Genomic DNA, 25616 nt, shown 5'->3' with positions numbered 1-25616 from the left:
ATGTCTACGACAGCAAAGTCTACGATGAGATAGTCTACGATGGCCTCATCTATGACTGCATTCTGTACATAATTTAATGCAGCGGGCAGTAGCTACACTTCAACTGCCAGTTAGTCGAACAGGCAGAATGTTTCCTTCATGATTTCAAGGAAGAGTCCAGGAAGATCACGAGAGTGGTACCTATAATAGACTACATCTATTCCAGCAGTGCTTCCGCGCATAGAAAAGAAATACTGTGCACCTGCTAAAAGCCCATACTCTCTGATGGGTCACCCTCGGCCAGCTTCAGTAATTTTACAGGCCATCCAACAGCGATCTAAAAAAACCCCAACGCCTATCACCACACCGCCTGACAAGGAAGGACGTCGTCTGGACCTTATAGGCAAAACATTCTCTACCATGACAGCGGCCTCTATTAGAGCTGCCAATCCTCTAGCCATAATCGGCTGTTATGACCGTCAAATGTGGTCAGACATGGCGAGTCTCATTGACCTCATTCCTGAGGACCGAAGGCAGGAAGCAACAAAGATTCTGTTTGAAGGAGAACGTGCGGCATCGGAAACTATAGATTGCGCCTTGGGCATAGTGAACACCAACTTCCGTCAGCTAGCAGGGGCTGCAGTGCTTAGACACCAGGGATGGCTTAAAGCCACTACTTTCAAACCTGAGGACCAAACAAAGATTCTAGACATGGCCTATGATGGAGAGTTTTTGGTTTGGTAAACATATTGATGAGTTCCTCTTAGCTATAAAAACTAACACGGATACTGCACGATCATTAGGCACCCTTCAATACGGGCGCAGATCTTTCAGAGGAGTGAGAGGAGGTGGTTTTTCATCAAGAGGAAGATACCAAAACCAACAGAATAGGCAGTATCAATCCCAGTACAGCCTTACAGCCAGACATCATACCGTCAATAGTCTACGACTAGTTTCTCCCGTCAGGGTGGTCGAAAGAGATCACAGTATCAAGGCCGAGACACTAACATGAAGCAGTGATCTCCACAGGGCGCCAACCATTTTACCCTCCTTACCCGTGGGCCAGAAGATATCCGCTTTTGTTCACAAGTGGCAGGAAATTACATCAGACCAATGGGTTCTAGTAACCAACGGCCACACCCTGGAATTCATCAAACAGCCACCTACTACTACGCCCAGGGGTCCCCCTCCCCCTTGTCTTCACGAGATTTTGAGTTGTTTAAACAAAGGAGATTTTATGGCTTTTCTGGATATGCGTATTTCCACATACCTATCCACCCCAAACATCACAAATATCTTCGCTTTCAAGTGGCTGGCGCCCATTATCAGTTCAAAGTGCTCCTGTTTGGGCTGAAATTGGCACCAAGAACCTTCACGAAGTGCTTGGCACCAGTGGCAGCAGCATTGAGATCTCGAGGAATACAAGTATTCCCTTATCTAGACGATTGGCTGTTCAAAGGTCCATCAGAACATGAAACCAAGATTGCCACAGCAGAATGTATCCATCTCTTCTCTTCTCTGGGGCTGATTCTCAACGACAGCAAATCAGTTACGTCCTCTCCAAGTCATGTTTTTTTTCTCAGAGCAGGGTTACACACGGTCCAGTGCAACGCATTCTTGTCACTCGGCCGCCAGCTGCGTCTTCAAAAATTGGCAAGGTTAATTTAAAAAAGAAGGCCAGTTTTCAGTCCGAATGTTTGCTTCGCTCCTGAGGATGTGCACTTCAGCGATACATCTCATACCCTTGGTACGGCTCAAAATGAGACCTCTTCAGGAGGAACTGCAACTTCAATGGCAACAAGCCATGGGTTCGTTTGACGATACCATCAAGGTCACGCCGCGCATGATAAATTCTCTACATTGATGGTCGCAGACAGAGAATCTAACCCAGGGTCTTACGTTCCTACAGACCATTCCAGATTTCGTTTTAATGACTGATGCCTCCATGGAAGGATGGAGAGGTCATCTGCAGGATTTGCAGATTCAAGAAAGATGGTCTCAAAGACAAAAACAACAGCAGATCAACAGGCTGGAGCTCCACGCTGTTTTTCTGTCTCTCCAAGCATTCCTCCCGAGGATTGCGGGTTCCTCTGTGCTAGTCTGGACCGACAATACCATCAGCATGTATTATATCAACAAACAAGGAGGAACAAAATCAGCTATGCACTCGCAAGAGGCTCAGGAATAGGTCACTTTCCACAAGATGCCCTGAGAGCCAAACACGTCAGGGGTCTCCTCAATACCCTGGCGGACACGCTGAGCACGTCTCAGTCGGACTGTTAGAGTGGAAGCTGGAAAAGGAACAGGCGAACACAGTGTTCCAAGCTTGGGGCAAACCAGCACTGGATCTATTCACAACGAGAGAGAACAAGGAATGTCAATATTATGCCAGCAGACTCCCTCAACAGGGATCAAGAGGGAATGCCCTGTCCATGCGATGATCAGGGATTTGTGCCTATGCTTTTCCCCCAATACCATTGATTCCGAAGGTGCTCCGCAAGATGACGCTGGAAGGTTGGCGTCTAATTCTGATTGCACCCCGTTGGCCAAGACAATATTGGTTCCAGGAACTTCTACTATTCTACTATTGTCTCAAGACAAGCCTATTTGCCTACTGCCGACGCCTACGATGTTGTCAAGGGACGGAGGCCAAGTGGTTCATCCGGACCCACAGTCACTGCACTTGCATGCATGGCTCCTGGTTTTCTTAGAGTTCAAGGACCTCAACATTTCACAAGACTGTCGTGAAATATTGGCCAAATCTCGTGCCCAAAGCACAATCAAAACTTATCGCCTCAAATGGAAGCGATTTTGCTGTTGGTGTGAGGCAAATAATATTCACTCAATTCAAGCTCTGGCAGAACAAGTTCTCCATTATCTGCTTTCTCTAGCCAAGTCTGGGCTTACTTTTTCATCGGTCAAAGTACATCTTGCTGCACTTTCTAGATTCAGGAAATGCTCAAAATTCCCATTTCTCTGCTCTCCTTCACTTATCAAACAATTTATTAAAGGACTTTTCCGAGCCTTCCCTCCAGTGCGAGCACCCCTCCAGAGTGGGAACTCAACACTGTGCTAGTGCTGTTAATGAAGCGTCCATTTGAGCCTATCCATAAAGCTGATCTCAAATTTCTCACTTGGAAGGTTTCCCATTTACTGGCTCTTACCTCGGCAAGAAGGGTTAGTGAAATCCAAGCTTTCACTATAAAGGAACCCTTTTTACATTTTGCTCGGGACTACGTAACCCTTCAAACAAATCCCAGGTTCATTCCTAAGGTACCAACAAAATTTCACTTGAACGAACCGGTAAGATTAAAAACATTCTTTCCGGATCCATCCACTCCAGCTGAAAGCGCATTACACTTGCTGGATGTTAAACACGGTTTAAAATTCTACCTACAGAATACTAAGGATATCAGACGATCCAACCAGCTATTCGTGGCGTATGGTCAAGCAACTCTTGGAAATGCTGTAACAAAGGCAACAATAGCCAGATGGCTGGCATCTGCTATTCATTTCTGCCATGACAAGACTAACAAACCTTTGCAGAGGAAAGTCAAAGCTCATTCAACAAGAACAGTATCGACGTTGACAGCTTTGTTTGCTGGAGTAACTCCGGAAAATATGTTGTGCTGCGACATGTAAAAATGTCCACACGTTCACGAAGCATTACTGTCTTCAATTTTCGCCACACGAAGATGCAGCGGTTGGACAGGCTGTTCTATGCCATCTCTTTAATTAAGATCAGACTCGGGTACTTTTGCCCTTTTATGTATTATTCCATTCTTTAATATTCATGCAAATGTACAGATTTATATGTCTGCAAGATTTTAAATATGTGTGTATATGTATGTATTTATGTGTGTGTATATATATATATATATATATATATATAAATACTTGGATATAGCTTTGCTTCCTTTAAGACTACTCCATTTAAAAAATAAAAAAAAAGGAGAGAAAGATGTTTTTCAAACACTGTGGATGCTATTTGGGAGTTTATGAACCAGTGTCTCCCACCATCCGCAAACGACAGTATATGGTTATACTGCTTGCTACTCTGATTCATGCATGTGAATCTATGAAAGATACCCCAATACTGGATAAGAAAACAGGTTACTTACCTGTAACTACAGTAATCCAGTATTGGTATCTTTCATAGATTCACATGCACCCACCCTCCTCCCCGTAGAGTCAGTTCTCTATATCTGGGATACTTACTTCTCACTTGTGCTAGGAAAATCTGAGGAGAACTGCCTCTGCTGGGAAGGTTCTAGAGGGTGCTAGCAGCTGATTGGCTGGGACCAATCTTTGGTTCTTTTTACTATAATGATGTAGATAGGCTGCTAAGACTTAGGCCTTTTTTTTTTTAGCCTACTACTATTATTTACTCTTGGCACTACTTTTGTATTTACCGTGTGACTCCTGCCTCGGCGACGGGGAATGATTCAGGCATGTCAATCTATGAAAGATACCAATACTGGATAACTGTAGTTACCGGTAAGTAACTTGTTTTCTTCTCCGTCACAGTATCTTAATTACTAGCTTCCAACCAATCAGTAGTCCCACCCACGTTGGGGATACTGGAACGCTTTATAACAAATATATCGCTTTGTACAACCACTGCAGGCTAAATGTACTGAACACCACTTGCTTTTATTTTCATTTTAAAAATTACTAACTCCGATTTTAAATGATACTTTTGTAAATCTAGTTGGCCGAGGTTAACTGAAATTGGGATCCAGTTAGGCAGCAGTTTATCATCATCATCATAGAAGTTATATTACACCTTTAATGTAATCATCACCCTTTGTTCTTGCAGTTGTTTTTGTTCATTTTGATGGAACATAAGAATCACCAGTATTGTGGTATTGCACAATTAGGGGTAGCTGCTTTTGACTCACTTTTGCTAGCACTATATTATGTCTGCTGAATGTTGGAAAAGCTTGTTAAGGCTCACCAAACAATTCTAAATAATTGTTATTGTGAAAGATATCTGAGACGTATCATTCCTGTAAGTCGTAACCGCAAGGGAAACCTTCATGAAAGGTAATTAGAGGCCTGACTTAGACAGGCAAAGAAAATATGGCCATACTTCTCCTCATTATTGTGTGGTTAGGTTTATGCTCTTCTGCATACCCCAAATGTAAAATCTCTTCATTTTGAAAGAATAGGAAGTTCTCTTTGAGGGACTTGCACCTCTTTCAGAATGTCTATGCCAAATTACTCCGGTTTAGTTTGCCACATGGCCTTCGTTTAGGAGTCATGTTGCCAAACTCAGAAGCCAGGGTGGAGTATATGACATTCAAGCCTGTATAGATTTTGTTTGCATGTCAACTTCTTGTGAGGTCTTTTGGAAGTGTGAGGATGATCCAAGAACCAGTCCTGGCAGGGTTCAGCGATTGTGGAAAAGAATAGTTTTATCTGACTTGCTGATGAAAAGAACATTGCCCCTGGTTTCAGGTACTATAGGTGAAATTGGGAAAAGTGGTTGTCCGAGGTGGCAACTATGTCTTTTTGTGGAAAAACCTGGTCACATATGACATTGCGTAGGACCTTGATAATTACGATCAACTCTTATACCTCTTAAAATATACTTTCGGGCACATATGTTTAAACATTTTCTACACCTTAATGGTTAGCCAATTTCATCTTCAGATTCTTCACTCAGTGGTATTATCTGTCTGAATCGGAATTTAATTTGATGTTCTAGGAGAAAAGGCTTCATATGTAGATGAACAGTCCCAAGCTCCAATGTATATTGAGATTCTTTCTGGATCCATGTGCACAACCTTTTAGTATTGTGCAGCAGTCAAAGGAAGTAAACATGTGACCTGTCTTCCGTAGAACAATGCCAATTGGAGGGTCTTGCTATTTGAATATTTTGCAAGGGGTTTGTAAAGAGCTATGGCATTTTAGAAAGGTGCATATATTGCTTTTTTGGGATATGGCCTGTAGGGTTTCATTACATATTCACCATACATCTACTTACCTACATATACTACCTGTTTACATACAACTTACTATTCTGGCTGCTTTCCCTGCTACTGGAACACAGAAATATGTATTGCACCACCTGAAAATATGATACATTTCTGTTCTTTTGCATTAATGTCTTTATGTAAAAAAATGTTTTTAGGGCATGTTGGAACCTACAAAGGAACCTTTAAAACCAGTGTCTGCTGCCGAAAAGATCACCTCAATAGGGCATACTCCCCCTGTGTCACCAGAGATAACTCCCTCTGATCAGTTGCAGGTAAAAATCAGGATTTTGTACAATTTGTTTAATGACAACGGTTTAAAAGTTGTATAAAATTGTTGAGATAGCAGATTTAATATTCTTTCACGTAGCCTCCACTACATTTTTATTCTGTTGACCATCATGAGGCTTTCATCTTTTTAGCATTGTGGCGTTTACTGATGTGTATCCATTTTGCTTTATTGTGAGGCTTGCTTTGCCACTGTTGTTTTTATTGTATTATTTCATTTCTTAAAGTACATTTATTTTACTGAATGTTCATTATTTGTTTGTTGGATTTTCTGAAATGTAACTTAATTTCCACTATTACTTTCTTCCATAGTATGGTTGTTCACCTTCAATCTGCCATTTTACCTCTTTGTGTACACATGTTATTTGGTGTTTGAAGATTATCTAAAATGTCTTATTGAAATGTTATGTTGATTTATATAGCATACTAATCACCCAAGATGGTATCCAGGAGTTTGTTGGATGTATTGAAAGACCTCACTACTGGTCAAATTGCCTAACTGAGAGCAGAAAGTGAATTATGGTTTCAGTCAACTACATTTTGAGAGAGAACATTTTATGTCCCAGTCTGTGGGATTATCCTGTCATTCCAGTATTTTTGTTTAATCACTGTGATTTTACAAGCTCTAATCAAATAATTAAACTGGCTGATGCTTTTAACCATTGTCTTACATTGGACGTCACTCTTCCACTGGATAACACACACTGAAAATCATCTATCTAGCCTACGAATGCTTCCAGTTTGTCTTGCTTACTAGCTTCTATTCATTCCTTTATTTCTTCCTAAATTCCTTTTATTCCTCGATCGTCCGAAGTGCCGACCTGCAACTGACGCATGTTGCCTAGCAAATTATAGAAATTAATAAATAAATGTCAAATTAGCTTTGAGTTGAACGAGAAGTGGCCAGGTGCATGCAATTGCTCAACAATGGCAACATATTTGAAAAGAGACCTAAAATGCTATTTGCAGTTAGGAAAAACTGCACCATGTGCGTTACCTCAAGCTAAAAATCAGAAAAACTACTCTGCTGCTTTGTGGTGGAGTACTTTGTCAAGCCACGAGGAAGGGAGACATGTCTTACCTGAAGGAATAATGGTATATAAAGGTTTCAGAAACAAGAAATATATTGGTGAGTGAACTTTTCATTTATGATTGAAATAACATGTCTGCTCTGGTAAACCATATCAGAAGAACATTTTGGGACCAAGTCGTTTAATAGAGAATTGAGAGAGCTCTACTGGAGACGCTACTTCATTGCTGCCTGCCGTGAAAGTCTGACGTAAAAAGATGTTTAAGTAACAAGAAATTAGATTGCATTTAGATGCAGCATAAATGTTAAAGTTCCGTTTGGACTAGCTCATTGGCACCTCATGAAAGTTTTTAATTGAATTAAGTATAGATGCTTCAGCCACTTCATTTTTTCAGCCCAGTGTTATGTTTGACCAATCAAAAAATGTGATTTGATTGTTTATACAGAAATTTCTGTTTTAGGTTTAGCTAATATTTTTATTAAAAATAAATAAATAATAATTGTCAACCTTTCCGCGATCATCCATTGTTTGTCATTTGTGCTGTGATGGTCATTGGTGCCATGCATAACCAGATTAGTAGTAAGATTAGCACATGGTACACCGAATGCATGTTCACATACTCTGATCTTTACTTTATATGGTGTCCTACTTCCATATCTTAAGGAGCAGGGGAAGGCCATCAAATGTACAATGCTGAAACTGTTGCAGTTAGTGAGAGATCACTGCTCCCAAGGTGTACGTTGACCCATGGCTAACACTTTGGAGGAATAAGTGCAATTGGAAAAGCTACAGTTGTCAAAGGAATAGTGTCCTGAAAGACAAGTCCATATTATTGTATCTTACTCATTTCTGTTACTCTGTAGAGATTCCCAAACTCCCTTAGTTTATCACTCAGACTGACAAAAGATGAAATAAGGTAGTGGCCTAATTCACCATATAACCGTGTTTTGTATTCTTAATCATGTATAATGGGGATTAAAAACCAAATAAAAAGATTTAGGCTTCCTTGACTGAATATCATTTTAAGCAAACCTTCTCATATACCCAACAAAAACATCTCGCAATAAGAGCTTTGGATGAGCCTGTCGAGCATAAGTAGTTGCTGGTGAATGTGCTTCCCTGTTATGCATATAAGCCTGGGTGGGTGATGGTTTTGCCTCCTTTTTTAACAAATGTGGCTCTTATGCCTACTTAAATCTACAGACTTATGGAGGTTGAAACAGGTTGCTCTTAAAAGTTCTGTGCATGTGTGTGTTTGTGTGTGTGTTTCTTTCCTCATTCTAGTTTCTGAAATGGGCTGATAGACTTTTTAACTGTTATACAAATGAATAACTAATAATTAAAAGTAAAAACTTTTAGACTGAGAAATGTGTGTCCCCACCGACAGAACTTGAGATGCAACGGACAGAAAGGAGTCGTAATAATGCACCCTGATAGTAATCACTGTCTTAAATAGTGGATAATTGTGTTTGATACAAAGTGCCACTTGTCTCTTGCTCAAATTCGTGACTTGTTTAATTCAATAAAAATATTTAAAAAAAAAAACATTTAGACTGAGACAGCAGCACCTAGAGTCCAATTCTTTTAGCTGCATAAGTCTACACCCATTGAGCCTGTGCTCTCTTAGCAGTGACTAACATGCAGGAGCAGGGTGGATGTCTTTTTTGTTACAGCAGAGAGATCTAGCTGGTCAGTCCTAGCCTGTGTTGGCAACACTGCTCACACTGGTCAGCAGGTGTTTTTGTAGATAGACACACCCCTGTGTGAAGGAGGGTGGGACTTTCTTAGGCAGTGGCATCAGCAAACCAAGCTCAGGTCTTGCAAAACACTGAGCTACTTTAAAACAGTACCCAAAAATGGCCTTGTCTTTACTGCAAGGGAGCTAAATGTTGAAAGTCTGCATGCTTTAGGCAACATAAAAAGGATGTCTGGCCACAATAAGTTCTGCACCACCTTGGACCCTGCACCCTCCTTGCTCAACATCATGGTGAATTTCCTGGTCTCTAGGGGGTTGCATGAGACATGACCGCAGGGCTAGAGGGCAGGTGGATTTCAAATGTGTATTAGAAAAAACCTACATGCGGCACTGCTGAAAATTGATACACGTAAGATTTTCATTCTATATTTTATTTATAATTTATTAACAGACGTCAACATTTACATTTGATCGTCTTCGTGACTCCTAGACTGTGTACTTTGTATACAATGTGATAGTAATCTTATCACGTTAGACCAGCAACTATAGTTTCAGCAGCTGTCTAAGCCACTTATAGTCTGTCGTACTGGTGATTGCATTATTATTTCTTAGTGACTGCACAATAGACCATTTTAGAAATGGAGGTCTTCTCTACTAGTAGAGAGTTAGGCTCCTTGCACTGATCATGATTGGAGTCTGCATCAGCATTATGGGGCCAACAGTGTTATGAATCTAAACAATTAGCACTGTTCATGGCAGTTGCTTTTACCCATACATTCGATCGACAACCATTCTTCACTCTATCACCTAAACTCTGTACACTGTTAAGACATGTTCAACCTAAAATATACCTTGGACACCCACAGCCTTCCCCTGCACATCCTTGATGATGATCAGCCCACCCTCACAATTCCCATAACCATTATTACATCCTCACCAATGCCCTGCATGCATTCGTTCAAAAGCTATACCCAACTCTTTCTCACCAATAACCTTGCTGGTCCAAACCCAATACCCTGTTTACCTAAACCCAACACTCTGCTCTCACTCAACCATACTCTGCTCCCCTTCATTACTATCCTCCCTACACCTCCCTACACCTGCTGCCACCCTACTCACCCGCAGCAGTACCATTCTTGCTCTCATCAATTATCTGGGTTCCAGTACCTATTAATTCTCACCAATATCCTGCACCTTCTTATCAATATCTTGTTGCCCTCACCTGTAACTTTTTGTCCTCACCAATACCATGTTTATACCCACCAATTCCCTTCTCACCAGTACCCTGCAGCCCCTCATCAAAACCAATATCAGTTATGTAGGCAAGATTATTTTCAGATGAATGTTTTAACAAACTACCTTACATATTATAATCTCCTCTATAACTACCTCTGGCATTTTAACCCACAGAAAACTGCAAAGATTTTGCATATGCCTGGTTGAAACGGTATGGGAAGTGAGCAAACAACTAATGTTTTAAAATATCTTTACAGTATTGCTGCCACAGACTAAAAAACTTAAAAGCAATAGGATAATTTGCAAATCTACTTAGTATTGAATGTAAGCAAGTTTATAGACCATATCCTGATGTGGTTATTGAATAGTTAACTTGGAATATGCTTTTCTGTAAAAGCATTCAAAATCTAGACAGACCTCACTGGATGTCATCAGTTACTTCAGGTAAACAGTGCTATGCCTAACTAAAACTTTGCAAACCCTGCTCATATGCAGTGCACACCAGCAATCATGTTCTGCGTATATCCAGCCGTGCTTTATTTGCCATCCATTATTTCCTGCCTCTTTAGTTCCCAAATTCACTCTGCACACACTCGACCATGCTCTGCCCGTGCATAAGTGATAAAAGGAGCAATGCAAGGATCGAACAGCAATACACATCAATAGAAGTGGTGATCTGAGAATGACAAAGCATCTTCCTCAGTCAGTACTAGAGTATATGAAAAGCAAAGCACTGCAGCAAACCCACTCTGTGGTTCTAGGCGCCCGGGTCTCCAGATCTACAGCTAATTTCCAACCATGCAACATATTACAGTGGTTACGGCCACCACTTTGGGTGTGTTCTCGATGAAGTGGATGATTTTGACTAGGGAAAAATAGAATTTTAGCTTTATATAGTATGGCTGTATACACCATTTCAGTGGTAGGTCGTTCAATAATTAGAAAGTGGTACTAATAACTGACTTGTTGAAATGTTATGGAGTTTCCAACCAGTTTCATAGTGGAGTACAGGGGTGCAGTTTCCTCATTTAGAGCAGCAATATCTGTTTTCTCTTGATGGAAAACCAGTTAGCCTTTATCTACTTTTGGTTATCTTTTCAATGTTTGCGCCTGTTTTTGGCTGTCAGTTTGGGAGTCTCCTGAAATGAGCTTGAATAGCTGAATGTCTTTTATTTGTGAAATGAGAGATCCTTGTAGGGATTTCATATATTCATATACAAACAGAATTTATTGTCATTGTTTAAATAAACAGTCTCTAAAAAGGCTGTTGTGAGGCTACTGCACACTTCCTTCTTAGTACAACAGTTGTAAATGTAAAGGCAGTGAGTAGGGAATTTGGATAGTCCTTATCATGGAAGCATACGTAAGGTGACAGAAACAAAATATTGCAAATAATTCCAGCTCCGCTTCATTACACTGTGGGAAAATTAGATTGCAGAATTACGTGTAGCAATGTTCTCAAAATTAAAAGAATTCAGGTAAGTAGTTTCTGATTTATAGTTTCTTCTGTTAAGATTTGAATTGCAGCTGGTGGCACATTTTAGAAGTTAAAATTGTACCTGACCATGTATTTCCATTTTCTCTCCCGTAGGAATCTCTTCCACCTGTCCAGTTTGACTGGAGTACCAGTGGCCTTACTAACCCTTTAGATGGTATGTTTTCTCATCAAGCTTGTAGCTCCAGAACTAAAAACTTTCAAGTTCGGACAAGCTTCTCTCTTCTGACCTTTATTTTCTTAAACTTACTTTCTGCCTATTTTACTCTTTTCATGTATTTATGTAGTTTTTAATGTGAATGCTGTTATTTTTAAATAGTACTATGTCAATATTATTATTTTTAATGAATGTTCAGATTGTACATATATCAGAACATCGATATCTGGTGATAACTATGAAAAACATCTATTTCGAGATTTCAACAAAGAGCTTTGGAATTTTTACCTTGCATCTGTAGATGGACCTAAGGCTCTGCATAGTTACTGTTTGTTCACAAGACAAAGCGGCCAAAATCAAAATCGCCAACATGTTAATGCCATCAAAACAATTATGTACTCAAGAATATTTCCACACATTACCTCATGTATTAATATAATCCTCTCTATAATTACCTCTGGCATTTTAACCTATGGATAACCGCAAACATTTTGCATATGACAATATGGGAAATTGGCAAATGACTAATAATATAAAATATATTTTCAGTATTGTTGTCTCGGCCCAAAAAAATAAAAAAAAATAAAAGCAACAAGATTATTTACTAATCTAATTAGTATTGATTATAAGCAAGTTACTAGACCGTAGGCTCTGCTGTGGTTATTGAACAGTTAATATGGCATATGCTTTTCTATAAAAGCGTTCAAAATCTAGACAGATATCACTGCATGTCATCAGTTGCCTCCAGTACTGTTTTTCATTTACATAATAACTATGCACTTGATAATGTGATAAAGGGAAGGGAAGCCTGAATAGAATTACGTTTCTTTTTTATGTGTGGTGATTTCTTTCCTTTTTTTTTTATATTATAAGTAACCTCCTTCATTGTATTTTCCTTCTAATGCCTGTTTGCACTTTAAAGGGAACAGTCCTGCTTGGTATTTCACATTGTGAGCACAGGGAAGCATAGCTCATATAAAAAAATCATTAAAATTGCAGTTATTAGAAATTAATTTTAAGCCTGAAACGATCTAAACTTTTTCCATTGATTTTACTCCATGATAGACCATCTAGTGCGATTCACACAAAACATCATTATTGTGCTTTCCTGTGAACAGTATTGTTTCCCTTTAACAGTGCAAGGGATGTTTATCTTTTCTTTCTCTGGTACTTCATTTGTTTAATAATAAATACATGTTCCTGTGTAGAATCAGTAATGTTAAATTGCTGACTTGTACATGAGAATATGTATAGTTGGCTATTAAATTAGCACTGTTTTGGGAGGTTGAAAACATGTACCATGACCATTATGTTGTTTTTTCTTTCATTGTTTTAAGTACTAATGGTAACTTGCATGTTTAAATGTGTCTTGCCCCCTTTCACTCGTATGTGCCTCCCTTGACTTACCTTCTTTATGGCTACCTACCAACATGGTCACTGAATTTCAAGCTAGTGGAGGTTCCACTCTCCTGAACCTTGATTTCTTTGGGCCCGTGGATGACAGTAGCTCTAGCAGCACCACCACAATCCCAGGTCAGCAGAGTGTTCGAACCACAACTGCACTTGTCTGGCAGCTTTCCGAAAAAGTTGATCTCATGTGACTTTCCTATAAACAAGTAATTTCCTTTTATTACATTATCTTTTATCCATGGTGACTTTCCTAATCTAGCAAAAAATGAAATGGTTTGGCGAGGTTGGGTTACTGTTAATATAGGACAGCAAAATATTTGAGTTGTAGAACTTAAATGCCAGATTGGGCCTTTTTAAGTGACCGATATCAAAGTATAATATTTTCTAATAATCCACAATGGTTATTAAAATAATTTTCTGAGTGATGTGAAAATTGTGTTTTTATTTTTAATAATCATTTGTTCGTTGTAAAGGCTACCGTTGGGGGGGGGGGTCACTTTCTGTTCTTATGTGGCAATACCAGCAACTGGGAAAGCAATGCCCTCAGTCACTGAATTGCAGTTAAGTTTGAGAAATGTACACACTTTTACATCCCCCACCTCCCTTCCTCCACAGTAATGGTCATTCTTTATTCTTCATATAAGGGTTTGTTGTGATGATTCAGATGTATGCACAACCCCATGCCTGACTCCCATACATGTCTAACAGTGCTTTGTCTTAGCTCACATGAATCTGATACGAAATGGCACTGTGAGAGTTGATTTTAGCTCGCTCAGTTTCTTTATGGAAACCAGATATTTTTTCCTTTTATCAGAATTATTCGCTGTGTTTCTGCTCTGCCTCTTTCACAGTATGCCATCTATACATAGCATGTGGTCTTGTAGATGGTGTTTTCGGGGCCCTGATTGCTATCGGTTTTAAGTGGACTGACTTGCCCAGGCACTTATTTAATGGGATTTGGCAAAGAAGCATACTGTCACACTCTTGTCCTTGGTTGCTGAGCTTCATTGCTAAGAAGCCTGCCTGTAGCCACTTAATGCTCTTCCAGGCCCATGTTAAATTTCTCTAGTTGGGAGACAAATCTCTAGCCATGGGTGCAGATACTGCCACTTTACGTTTTGACAGATTCCGGTCGGTGTTTATGCACACTAGATCACGTACTATCCGTTGTTTCCTGCCTATCAAAATGAAGCATCCAAGTACACTCTTGCAGATCCTATTTAAGAGTGATGAGGCCTATTGAATTTCAGAAGGAGGATGTTTTTCTGTTCTAGGAGCTAAGGTCAGACATCATTTAAATGGGGTCCTTCACAGGTACTATTATTTTGAGAACCCAGTCACGTTTGAACACCAGTGTTTTAACTCTTCTGGTCTGTAAGCTTTCTGAATAAATGAATAGCTGAAGTGATTATTCATATAGTACTTCACAAAAAGCAACCCTCCTCTTTATGATTTTCTCATAACTAGTCATATTTCTTCATCTTGTCTACTTTAGAAAGAATTAGTTTGATATTAGTAACGTTTTTAGGTCGAGCCTGGGCAGCGCTTGCGCTACCCTGCGAGACATGCTGTATTCGAGTATGCACTTGAAGCTCGGCCCACTCTCCGCCCATATTTTTCATTGGCTTGTGTCTTTGTCCTTTGTAAAGGCTGGCTTCTGATTGGGTAATCAACTTGTTAGTCCCTCCTTAATACCGCCTTGTCTTCTTTTGTAACCTCCCTTGTGGACTGGCCTTTTTACTTCTGTTACACCGTCTGTGTTATTTAGTTTGTAGCACTATTTATTTAGTGATTTTTCTCCTACTGCAGGCACGACGTGCTTTGCAGCAACATTCAGCACAAAATGCACTCTTTCACTTTCCAAGTAGCCAGGACAATTGCAGCCACTTCTTTGCAATGCCATAGGTCTCGCATTTAGGAGAGCTTCAGCTATTGACATTGTAAATGACAATAGCTTAAACTCTCGCAAATGCGAGACCTATTGCTTTACAAATATTTTTATCTTTTGTGTTTCCAAGCGCCCCATGCCGCGGTTTAACTTAATATACACCACACCTTTTTCTTTAGACGTGACGCATCTAAAGAAAGGGGCGTGGCCTCAAATAAGTGCAAGTGCGGCATGGGGCACTTGGAAACAAACAATATTTGCAATTCAATAGGTCTCGCATTTGCGAGAATTTAAGCTATTGACATTTACAGTGCCAATAGCTCAAAGTCTTGTAAATGCGAGACCTAATAGCATTGCAAATGCCTGTTTGAAACATCATTTAGTTCTTTGTCAGACTAAGGAATACTGGCAGTAAAAACAGCCCCTACTTTCAAATCTCTCCTCCTGAATTTGATAAATTCTTTTTTTTTTTTTAAGAGATTCTGATCTTTTGAGATGAGTGGCTTTAACCAAATCTGTTTGAATCTTCGATATTTTGGGACTATACTTCAGTCGGTATGCTTTATGCACCTTGGACATCAAATTTAAACTGAAAGACTGACTGCGGTTGGTTGTCACAATAAAGAGCATCACAGTGGCAGCAAACAGATGATCTGAAAAAACACTATTTGTTTATGGAGTCAGTTTAAAGATTGTGAGTTGTAACTATTTTCTGGGAAGTAAGGTCTACAAATTTCTCTGAGGATACATTGTTCAAAGTGCCTCTTGTTTCCTGAAAGTTTTTCAATGAAATTGTTCTTGCTTAATTTTTTATAAATCGTCCTTAGGACTCTAAAAGTACCTTACATAATTTTGGCTGTGAGAAAAGTTCTTGAAACTGCATGGATTTTACAAATTACTTCCCGGCCTCAGACAGATCTGTTATTGCGGGGGATTCCTTCACAAATTTATGTTCATTCTAATGCAGTAGAGGGCTTTCTGGCAGCATATTCAAAACAGACACCTGGACCACACCTTATACTTTCTGTAAGCACTGTATGCAGGATATCCCTGTAATAGGTGGTTTACATTTGTCAAACCATGCTGCGAGAAATGCTAGTATCACTATCAGGTCTGCTGTCTTTGTCATTTAGGCTTTTAAATGTCATGTTCTCATTAAAGTGGAGAGAAGGGGCTGGGATGTTGGAGTAATACATATCTTAACACAATGACTCTTGTGACTATACTAAAACATTATCCAACCAGCCAACCCAAAATCCCCACGCAGGGCTGATTGTGCATCTGTAACATTGGTATGGGAGGATAAGTATGGAAACAGATAGTGGAAGCTGGTGAGAGGGGATCCAAATAGGTTTTGTACTATAAGCTCTGCAGAGGTTGAGCAGTACTGTGTGTGACCTCAGGAGGTTCCATTAGGCTGTAGGCCTACCAGTACAAGAACCAGTTTGGTGAGTAAATTGTACATTTTAATAGTACTTTACTTATTAAATGACTTTATTGTATTTTACTTTACTTATTAAGTACTTTATTGTATTTTGATGACAATGTTAGTCTTAGAAAATATAACCCTAAAAGTTTAACGATTTGGCTAGATAATTTCTGCAAACACTAGAAAAACATTGTATTAAGTTGCCAATTTAAATCCTGTTTTATTCAAGTTTCATTTCTGCAAGTCACAAAGCTGTAGAGCAGGTAGATCATTATGATGGATATCAGCAAAGTTCAGGATGTATTCCTAAGCCTAGTATGTGTGTAGGGTGCAGTACAAGGTTTAATCAGTGTCTGCTCAAAATATTGCAAATTTATACAGGCCATGATTACTTTAGTGTTCGTGTTCAGTGGGTTAATTAACAGACTTAGGGCCAGATGTACGACTCTTTTTTGCCGCTGCAAACGGGAGAACCTCCCGTTTACGGCCGCAAAAAAGGGTAATAGCATGTTCAAATGCTATTTTACGAGTCACTGACTCGCAAAATAGCATTTGCAACTCTCACTATTAGGAAGGGGCGTCCCTTCCTAATAGCGAGTCAACATGCTATGTACTAGTGTTTTGTGTTTTCCTTTAAGGAAAACGGGATGCATTTAAAAAAAACTCCTTTATTAAAACAGCAGTCCCAGACATGATGGTCTGCTGAGCCCAGCAGACCACCATCCCGGGGAGGGCCTGTCATTCCCAATGGGCTTGCAAATTGCGAGAGTCTCATTAATATTCATGAGCCTCACAATTTGCGACCCCATTGGGAATCGCAAACCGTGTAAAACACACTGATGTACATGCAAAATAGCGCCTCGCAAATTGCGAGTCGCAAATGACTCGCAATTTGCAATGTGCTATTTTGCATCTCGTACATCTGGCCCCTAGATTTTTAGGGGTTTGTGAATAAATATTTTATGTTCCAATGTAACAGTGCCAGGTTTAGAAAAGGCAGTGTTGCTTTCTTTTAGTGTTTTTTGCCATCTCTTGTCGAGTTTTTGGCTTGTTTGTGGGAAAGTCATATGGTTGTTTAAGTTTGCTGTGTTCATGGGTGTTTTCACACTTTAGCAGATTTGGAGCTTGCTTTATAGTTGGGTGTCTATCCTCGCTCTTTCTCTATTAAGGTGCTGTTTGAGTATCAATATAATTTTCTCTTACTATTAAAATCTACTACTGTGTGTGAATAATCGTAATACATTTAACTCTGCTGTAATAGAAATAGTATTATCCAAATTTAACTATGCACATCGTATGAATCGAAATTGACCCAAACTCCTTTACACTATAGGCCTGTTAAATGTTCCAAAACCAGTCTTAGTCTTTTACCTTATGTATCTTGATCCATAAGATTTGTAGGGATGTGGGTAAGTGATTAGGTGCTGTCATACCCAACAACTGAGGTAAAAACCACCACTAATAAAATATCAACATTGAGAAGAGCAGTAGCATATTTAACATTTTAATACAGTTTATGGCAACACAATATAATTTAGGACTGTGACTTTTTTAATCTGTGTACTTTTTATATGAGTACAACATTGATAAAATAAATACACATGCATTTTAAATTATGTTTAAAATGTATATCTTAAGGGCAAATCAAATGCTTTTATCGAATATGCTTTTTAGACTCTCTGCTTTTGGAGGCGGGTATTTTCTGAACCTTTGCTTTTGCTTGTTGCTTACTTCTGTAAACATCGGTGGCAATGTTTAAAAACTAAGGAAATTCTCAATAAATGCAGTTTACAGAGTAGTTGAATTGGTCCTTGCAGGATGTTATTAAGGCCAGTCATATCCACTATTCTAAGATCAACACATAGATGAATTGGTGACCTGATATTCTACCCTTTTCGCCCCTTAACGGTCATGCTTGTTTTTTTATCCATTCATGTTGGCACCACGTTTGCTAGTTTGTACGATTGTCATAAATTGTACTTTGAGATTACATGTCCATGTTTTGACACCTACAGGTGGCTCCTGGTAGCCTATCCTACTAAACGTTACTACAATACATTTTAATCTGACATTCCTGTATTGTAAAATTTCAAAATGCTTCCATTTCATAAATAATTAAAACATTTTAATTTCATAGTGTAGGTCAATTGAGTTTTATTTCGTCACTGGTCCTTATTAATGAACCTCTTGACTGCCCGATTGACATATATCTATAAGTCAAAGTGTAGCCCTCATTATGTAGAAAAACTTTGCGAGCACTAGTCTTTCTATGTTTGTACAAGGCTTGTACAAACATTGTATACATTATCTGGAACAGGAGTGCACAGATACCCTGGCAGTCAATGTGTTTAATGTGATTCACCATTTACTGTAGGGGTAACCTGTCTGCATATAATAGTGCTTTGAAATGTTATACTCACCTTTGAGACCCCCACTGTTATATTGAACCACAATTTTAAATTAACCAGATGTTTACAAAAGAAAGCCTTTAGCATTTTAGCTGCATGGAGTGTATCTGATTTTAACGAAATTGCATCCTGCCATCACTGACTTTTATTTTATACTATAAGGTGTGGATCCCGAGTTGTATGAGTTGACCACTTCAAAGATGGAAAGCTCCAACACAAGCAACAAAGTGACCGATGCATTTGCGAAACTCATGTCCACAGTAGAGAAGACAAGCACATCTACAAGGTAAATCATCATAACTAGAATTTAGAACTAAAGAATGTGTACCTTATCACCACAAAGAAGTAATTTTAGTTATGGTCGGTCCAGTTGTCTGAAGTGCAGCAATATTGATTATGGTGGTCCTCCTTCGTGGCTCACACTGCTGCATTCTTCCAGACATAGTCTACTGTCGTTAGAATTTAAAAGAAAGCTACCAGGCTTCAGTGGGGTCCTGAATTGCCTTGTATTTATTTTTTAACTTATACAAATATTTACATCCCTCTCACAGACTCTCCTTGCCCTCCTTATCCAAACAATTGCTTTTTGCCCCACCTGTGCAATCTGCTTTCTCTTCTCCTCAGATGGCCATCACATGCACTAATTGACCGGCATAGCCTTGCTCCATTGCTGTATTTTCTAAAGCAAACACAGCATTCTCAGTTGTTTGAACTTTTGGACTGTTCACTGTTTGAGCCTTTATAGGCTTTAGTTCTAATGCATGATGTAGAATGAGGAAGGCTAATGCAGGAATTGTGTGATTACTGAACACGAGGAAAGGCCATTTATTCTGTTATGACTCCAACAGCATTCACTAAAATTCTTGGGCCTTGCTGGGAAAGTAACTGTCATTTGAGGTCACTGTGAAGTGAGATCAGCTTGAAAAACTTTCCTAGAGACTGCCTTGAACCTTTAGTTCCCCTTTTCCCGTTTCCATTTCACTAGCAGCTGCTTGGTTCCTGCAATATAACCAATTATAGTTTATTTCTCACCTCCAACTCAATCTAGCTGGTTAACCTCAAATAAATCTTTCATTATTTATGTATTTTTTATTTATAAAGTTTTATATAGCGCGAACACCACCCACGAGGGTATCAGAGCGCTTTACAATAAACAGTTATTAAACATTAAATGATTGGGGTAATATACATACATTCGAAATTTGCCATTCAATACAAAAGAAGTAGACAGTGGTATATGGATAGCAGAGGTGGCAAGTGGTCATTAAAGAGGTTAAAGTCTTCGGGAAGTGAATTTGTTCATTAGAAGCATTTTTACTTTTTTTTTTAATGAGAAAGAGGAGATTCTGCGTACATCTGGAGGTGGAGAGTTCCTAATCTTCGGTGCAATCCCCGAGAATGCTCTTCAGTCAGTTCTTTTTTTTTTTTATGGAAGGATTGTGGGTTCAGTAATAGTGAACTCGCATTTCGCGATTGTCTGCATCCTCCCGACCTCTCAAGCTTTTGTGCTAAGTAACTGGGGGTATTGCTATGCAGGGCTTTATGGGTCATGCAGGCGATCTTAAGTCTGGCCGCCGCTTTCAGAGATGCCCTCAACGGGGCCAGCTTGTATTTGGGAAGACCGCATAAAGTGGTGCTTCCATAGTCCAATCTTGGTAACACTAGAGCTTGTACCGCCATTTTTAGGTCGGTCTGTGGGAGGAGGGGTTTAAGTTTCCTTAGGATGCTCATCTGATGATTAGCTCCCTTGGTTGTATTATTGATTTGCACTTGCATATTCAAGTGTTTGTCTAGGGTGACTCCTAAGGATTTCGCTGAGTCAATGATGTGGGGAGCGCAGTCAAAGGAAGTTAGATGCTTCATCCATAAATCTATCTTGGGGGTGTGATTGAGGGGGAGAGATGAGAAGGAATTCCGTTTTTTTAGTGTTGAGCATGAGGTGGTTGTCAGTGAGCCAACTTTGAGTATTATGAAGGATAGTGTTGAGGGATATGAAGTCATCTGGAGAGGAGATTTTCATATACAGTTGTGTGTCGTCCGCATACAAGTGATATAGAATGTTCGCAGAGTTTAGTGCGTTTGCCAGGGGTTCCATGAGTAGGTTAAAAAGAATGGGTGAAAGTGCTGAGCCCTGTGGAACCCCTATGGTGATCATGGAGGGTTGCGAAAGTGATTGCTTCATCTTGAGTCTTTGGGTTCAGTTATTTAGGAAGAAGGTGAACCATTGTAACACTGGGCCAGTTAGGCCCATCCTTCGTTTCAGTAGATTCAATAGATTGTCATACTTAACCGTGTCGAAAGCGGAGAATAAATCTGATCAGCAGACATGACTCTTTATGGTCCTAACATTTTTAGTATGTCATCAATTATATGGGTAAGTGCAGATTCAGTGCTGTGACCTTGGCGGAAGCCAGATTGATGTTTGTCTAGGAGGTTGTACTTCTCGATGTGGTTACATAATTGAATTTGTACACATTTTTCCAGCAGTTTTGCCAAAGTGGGGATGTTGGATATAGGGCGGTAGTTGTTGAGATCTGAGGAGAGGGAGTTGGCTTTCTTTAATATAGGCGTGACCTGCCCTACTTTAAGACAGTCAGGTATGGAACCTTGTTTCAGAGAGGCGTTTACAATCTTTGCCCATAAGGGAGAACAGCAGTCTTTATTATTTTGAATAGAGAGGGGGTAAGGGATCAGAGAAGTGATTGGAGGGGTTAATCGCTAGAAGAGTCTTCTAGATATCGAATTCAGAGATGGGAGAGAAGGTGTGCCAAGAAGCATTGTTTTTTGGAATTTCAATCGGAATAGTAAAATGGTCCTTGATATGTGAGTAAGATGAGTCATGCGCAATAGTTTGTGGAAGGGCATTCTTAGATTGAACTGCGTATTCAATGTATTTTGTCTTTGCTAGGAAGAAATTGGCAAGCTCATCGCAGTTAGGAGTAGTCGAATCGCTTAGTTCCAACGTGTTAGGAGTGTTGGGCGATTGCTGTTTGACGATTTTAAATAGTTTTTTGGGACGGTTAATGGCTTGGTTCAGCTGGGCTTTGAAGAAGTCTGCCTTAGCCTTAAGGATTTTCCTGTTGTAAGTATTCCTCAGCACTCTAATGTGACATAGGTGATCAATGGTGGGGTCTGATTTCCATAGTCGTTCAGCTGATCTTAGCTTGCGCCGATCAGAGTTCAGGTTCTCATTGAACCAAGGTTTGGAGATTTTTTGAAGAAACATTTTTTTCCTGGAGGGGTGCTGTAGAGTCAAGAATTTCAAGCATAGTGGAATTGTAAAAGACTGTGAGGTCATGAACGTCAACCATGCCTGTCGTGGGGATCAGGGCGGAGTTCCATCGGTTTACCAGGGCAATGGGGTTAATATTTTGAATATTCCTTTTCCATTGTTTTGTTTTTGTAGGTTGGCATTTTTTGGTTATTACCTCCATATTGATGGAGAAGAGAATGCTGTAATGGTCAGTCCAATCACATGGGGTGATTGATTCTAATGATACAATTTTCTTTTTCGCTATGATGAGGTCTGGTGTCTCTCCCTTGTTGTGGGTTGGACTGTCACAGATTTGGGACAGATCCTGATCTGACAAAGGATTTAAGACAGCTTACTTCATGATCGCTTGTGTTGTTCCAATGACGATTGAAGTCTCCCAGGAAAATCTGCGGCACTTGGGATTTATCGTTGGATGTCATGGCTTCCATTAACTCATCAATGAACGTCCGATTATCACCCGGGGGTTGGTATATTATGTAAAGTTTGCTGCTGAGGCACTTGTCATCGGAGATGTTGATACAGAGATATTCACAGGATGACAAAGAAATGGCGTTTGCTTAATTGACTGAGATGGTGTTACGATAGATGCAGGCTATCCCGCCACCGGGTTTCATGGTTCTGTCTAGGCGGATTATATCGTGACTAGGAGGGATCAATAGGTCTTGGATGGGTGAGGAGGAACTATTTAGCCAAGTTTCAGTAAGGATGATAATCTCCAGATCATTCGAGATGATGAGATTGTAAATGTCGGGAGCATGTTTGCTAGCGGATCTGCAGTTGATGAGTGCACATTTCATCTTGCTAGTCGAATGGGTGGGCTCAGTTTGCACTAAGTTGATATTTGTGAGGTTTCCTCTGTTAATGGATCTGTAGTTGTGAGTGGGTTCTCTGTAGGGGTTGGTTTGAATGCATTGGATGATGCCACATAGAGACTTACAGTTGTCTGTAGTACTGGCATAGGATATGAGGAGGTCATATATGTCATTGTCAGATAGTTCAGCAATTGCCCTTCTAGGACGAGATGGGTCGTTGGGGGACGGTATCTTAATCTGTCTAGTGACCTCAGGGTGAGAGTTCTTGGTGATGTATCTGCTGGTTTGGTAACTGATTCGATTCACAGTGGCACTAGTGGCTCTGTGTGCATTTAGGAGTTCTTTGGTGATGGTTGATAGATTTTGCATTTCATCCTGGAGATGGGATAGGCCGCTAGCTAACTCATTGAATCGTGCGATCCTCTCAGAGTTAGGATAATTAGTTATGGGTATAGGCGTGTGTTCTATTATAGGGGGAGGTCCGCAAGTAAGGACTGCTTGCATGGGGATATCGTTATAAGGATCCGATGGAGTTAGTTGATCATGGGAGCTTGTTGGAGGGTCCGAATGAGTTTGGGGGCTTGAGAGGTGATCGCATAATCGGGACTGATGCATGTGGGCGGGGTATGGTCTTTGCTTGCTGGATGAGCAGAGAGAGTCTCGAGGTGTTTGGTGTAGTTCAGATATCTGAGTAGATGGCAGGTCATGGGGAGCTTTGGTAGATGGCAGGTCATGGGGAGCTTTGTGTGACAGCTCAACTGTAGGTAGAGCGAGTGGGATGTCGGGGGAGGCATCCGGGTTGGCGGATTCTCCCTTGGTCATCAAGGATATCGGGGCGGGTGTCTGCATTGGGATGACGGGTGGCGAAGAGTATCCCTGTCCACCCCGGGCCAGGGGACCCATGTGTGGTTGGGACTGTTATGATGGAGGGGTAGGGGTCATTGGGGGTGTGGAGAGATTTAGGCTCAATTGAATTTGTTATGGGATTATGTATAAGTTTTGGAGTGTCTTCTGTTTAATCTGGATGAGTAGTGGTGGAGAGTGAGTTTTTCATGTTGTTCGCTGCTTTCTTGAGAATAGGGAAGATCTTGTCTATGATAGTGAGATTGGCATTAGAGGCTTGTATAAGGATATTACCATTGTTGTATATGGATATGGTAGCATTCACAGTGCAGAAGTCCGAGGCGGTTACCGACAATTTGAGGGCATGAGGGTTTTTTTGGGCATTGGAGATTCGAAGCATGGAGTAGAAGATATTTCTCGCCTGTGCACGTTTATTGGTGTGGAAGATGAGGTCATTCAATAGTATGCCTTTGCTGATCCAGAAGTAGGGATCAGACAAAAAGAGTCTCGGGTGAGTTTTCAGTAGCCTGTGCTTGAACTTCTCGGCTGTATTTTTAGAAAGATTGGGAGGATAGGAAATGGTGAAGGCATGGAGGCCTGAAGGTTCTAGGTTTTTATCCGTTTTATTATTTATTTATTTGTATTAAAGCAGCAAACTCAAGGACTTAACAGGTCTTTAAAGGCCCCTATTCGAGTTACAGAACTGAGCTTCATGCAAGGTCCTGTAACGATTGAAAGGGACTTTAAAAAAACGAATTTGACAGAAGTGAATTGGTTATAATACTTTTAAAACATTCCACTTATTGACAGTAGAATGTTCTAAATTAAATAGGAAGTAACAGAAGAGAGCCAAGCATTGGAATGCTGGAGAGCAAGGTCTATTCTAGCCATTATTGGCCTTCTACCACAGGGGTAGGCCTAAAGCACGGTTTGTGGCCTCTTGCTGCTCCATTGTCTTCAGGAAAGCTGTCAGTCCACATTCCAGTATCCTAATTAGGTTTAGACTTTCTCAGTGAATTAGGATTCTGTGCTCAACAAGTACAATGAACTCAAATTATGCATCTCTCCAATCAAGACCACTTACTTTTTAGACAAGTATGAAATATGTGATTGTTCCCTTAATCAACTTTTCAACTTCTCACACTTTACTGGTGCCAAGATGCTCTTTGGGCAAGCAATCACACTGACTCACTTATGTCAATAATTCTATTCTCTGAGCCATTTTTAGGTCGAGCCTAGAGCAGCGCATGCGCTGCTTGTTGCTCGACTTGTAGTAAGGGGGTTTGCAAAGTGCTACCACAGGCATTTTGGTGGCCTGCAGCTTGCGTGCACGCAAGCGTGCACGCGCACAGCCGCCATCTGTCTTTTCTCGTCTGTCACGGGTAATTAAGTGATCGCAATCACTTTCGCTTTCGGCGCCCGTGCCCTCTGAGGCTCAGTCTTCCTCTTCCTTCCCACTCCTCCCCCAGAGGTGCCGGCCCGTCTTCATGCCCCTCTCTGGGGGGGCAGACCATACCTCACTCATTTGAGGGGGCAGTGCTTTTCTCACTCCTTTGAAGCGCAGACTCGTCCTCACTCCGCTACCTAAAGGTGCAGACTCGTCCTCACTCCTCTGCGGTGCAGCCCTCCTCCTCACTCCTCCCCCAGAGGAGCAGACCCTTCCCCGCACCTCTGACGTGCAGTACCTTCCTC

The 25616-nt window shown here is 40.4% G+C and overlaps 1 protein-coding gene across 2 annotated transcripts in view; it reads left to right on the top strand.

The window, feature by feature from the left end:
• AFTPH (aftiphilin) overlaps positions 1-25616 on the top strand; it is a 248932-nt gene that overhangs the window by 160623 nt on the left and 62693 nt on the right. Inside the window, exons 6-9 of one of the 2 annotated variants that reach the window (XM_085612525.1) lie at positions 6116-6232; positions 11800-11860; positions 13310-13393; positions 19158-19281. In XM_085612525.1, the coding sequence (XP_085468651.1) occupies positions 6116-6232; positions 11800-11860; positions 13310-13393; positions 19158-19281 (386 nt within the window). The remainder of the gene's footprint in view (positions 1-6115; positions 6233-11799; positions 11861-13309; positions 13394-19157; positions 19282-25616) is intronic. The other variant, XM_085612526.1, reaches the window with a different exon arrangement.

Source organism: Triturus cristatus, chromosome 6 (genome assembly GCF_964204655.1).
Source record: "Triturus cristatus chromosome 6, aTriCri1.1, whole genome shotgun sequence".
In the NCBI taxonomy this organism is placed as follows: domain Eukaryota; kingdom Metazoa; phylum Chordata; class Amphibia; order Caudata; family Salamandridae; genus Triturus; species Triturus cristatus.
Note: the sequence above shows the minus strand (reverse complement) of the source record. Positions and strands in the feature narration are given on the sequence as shown.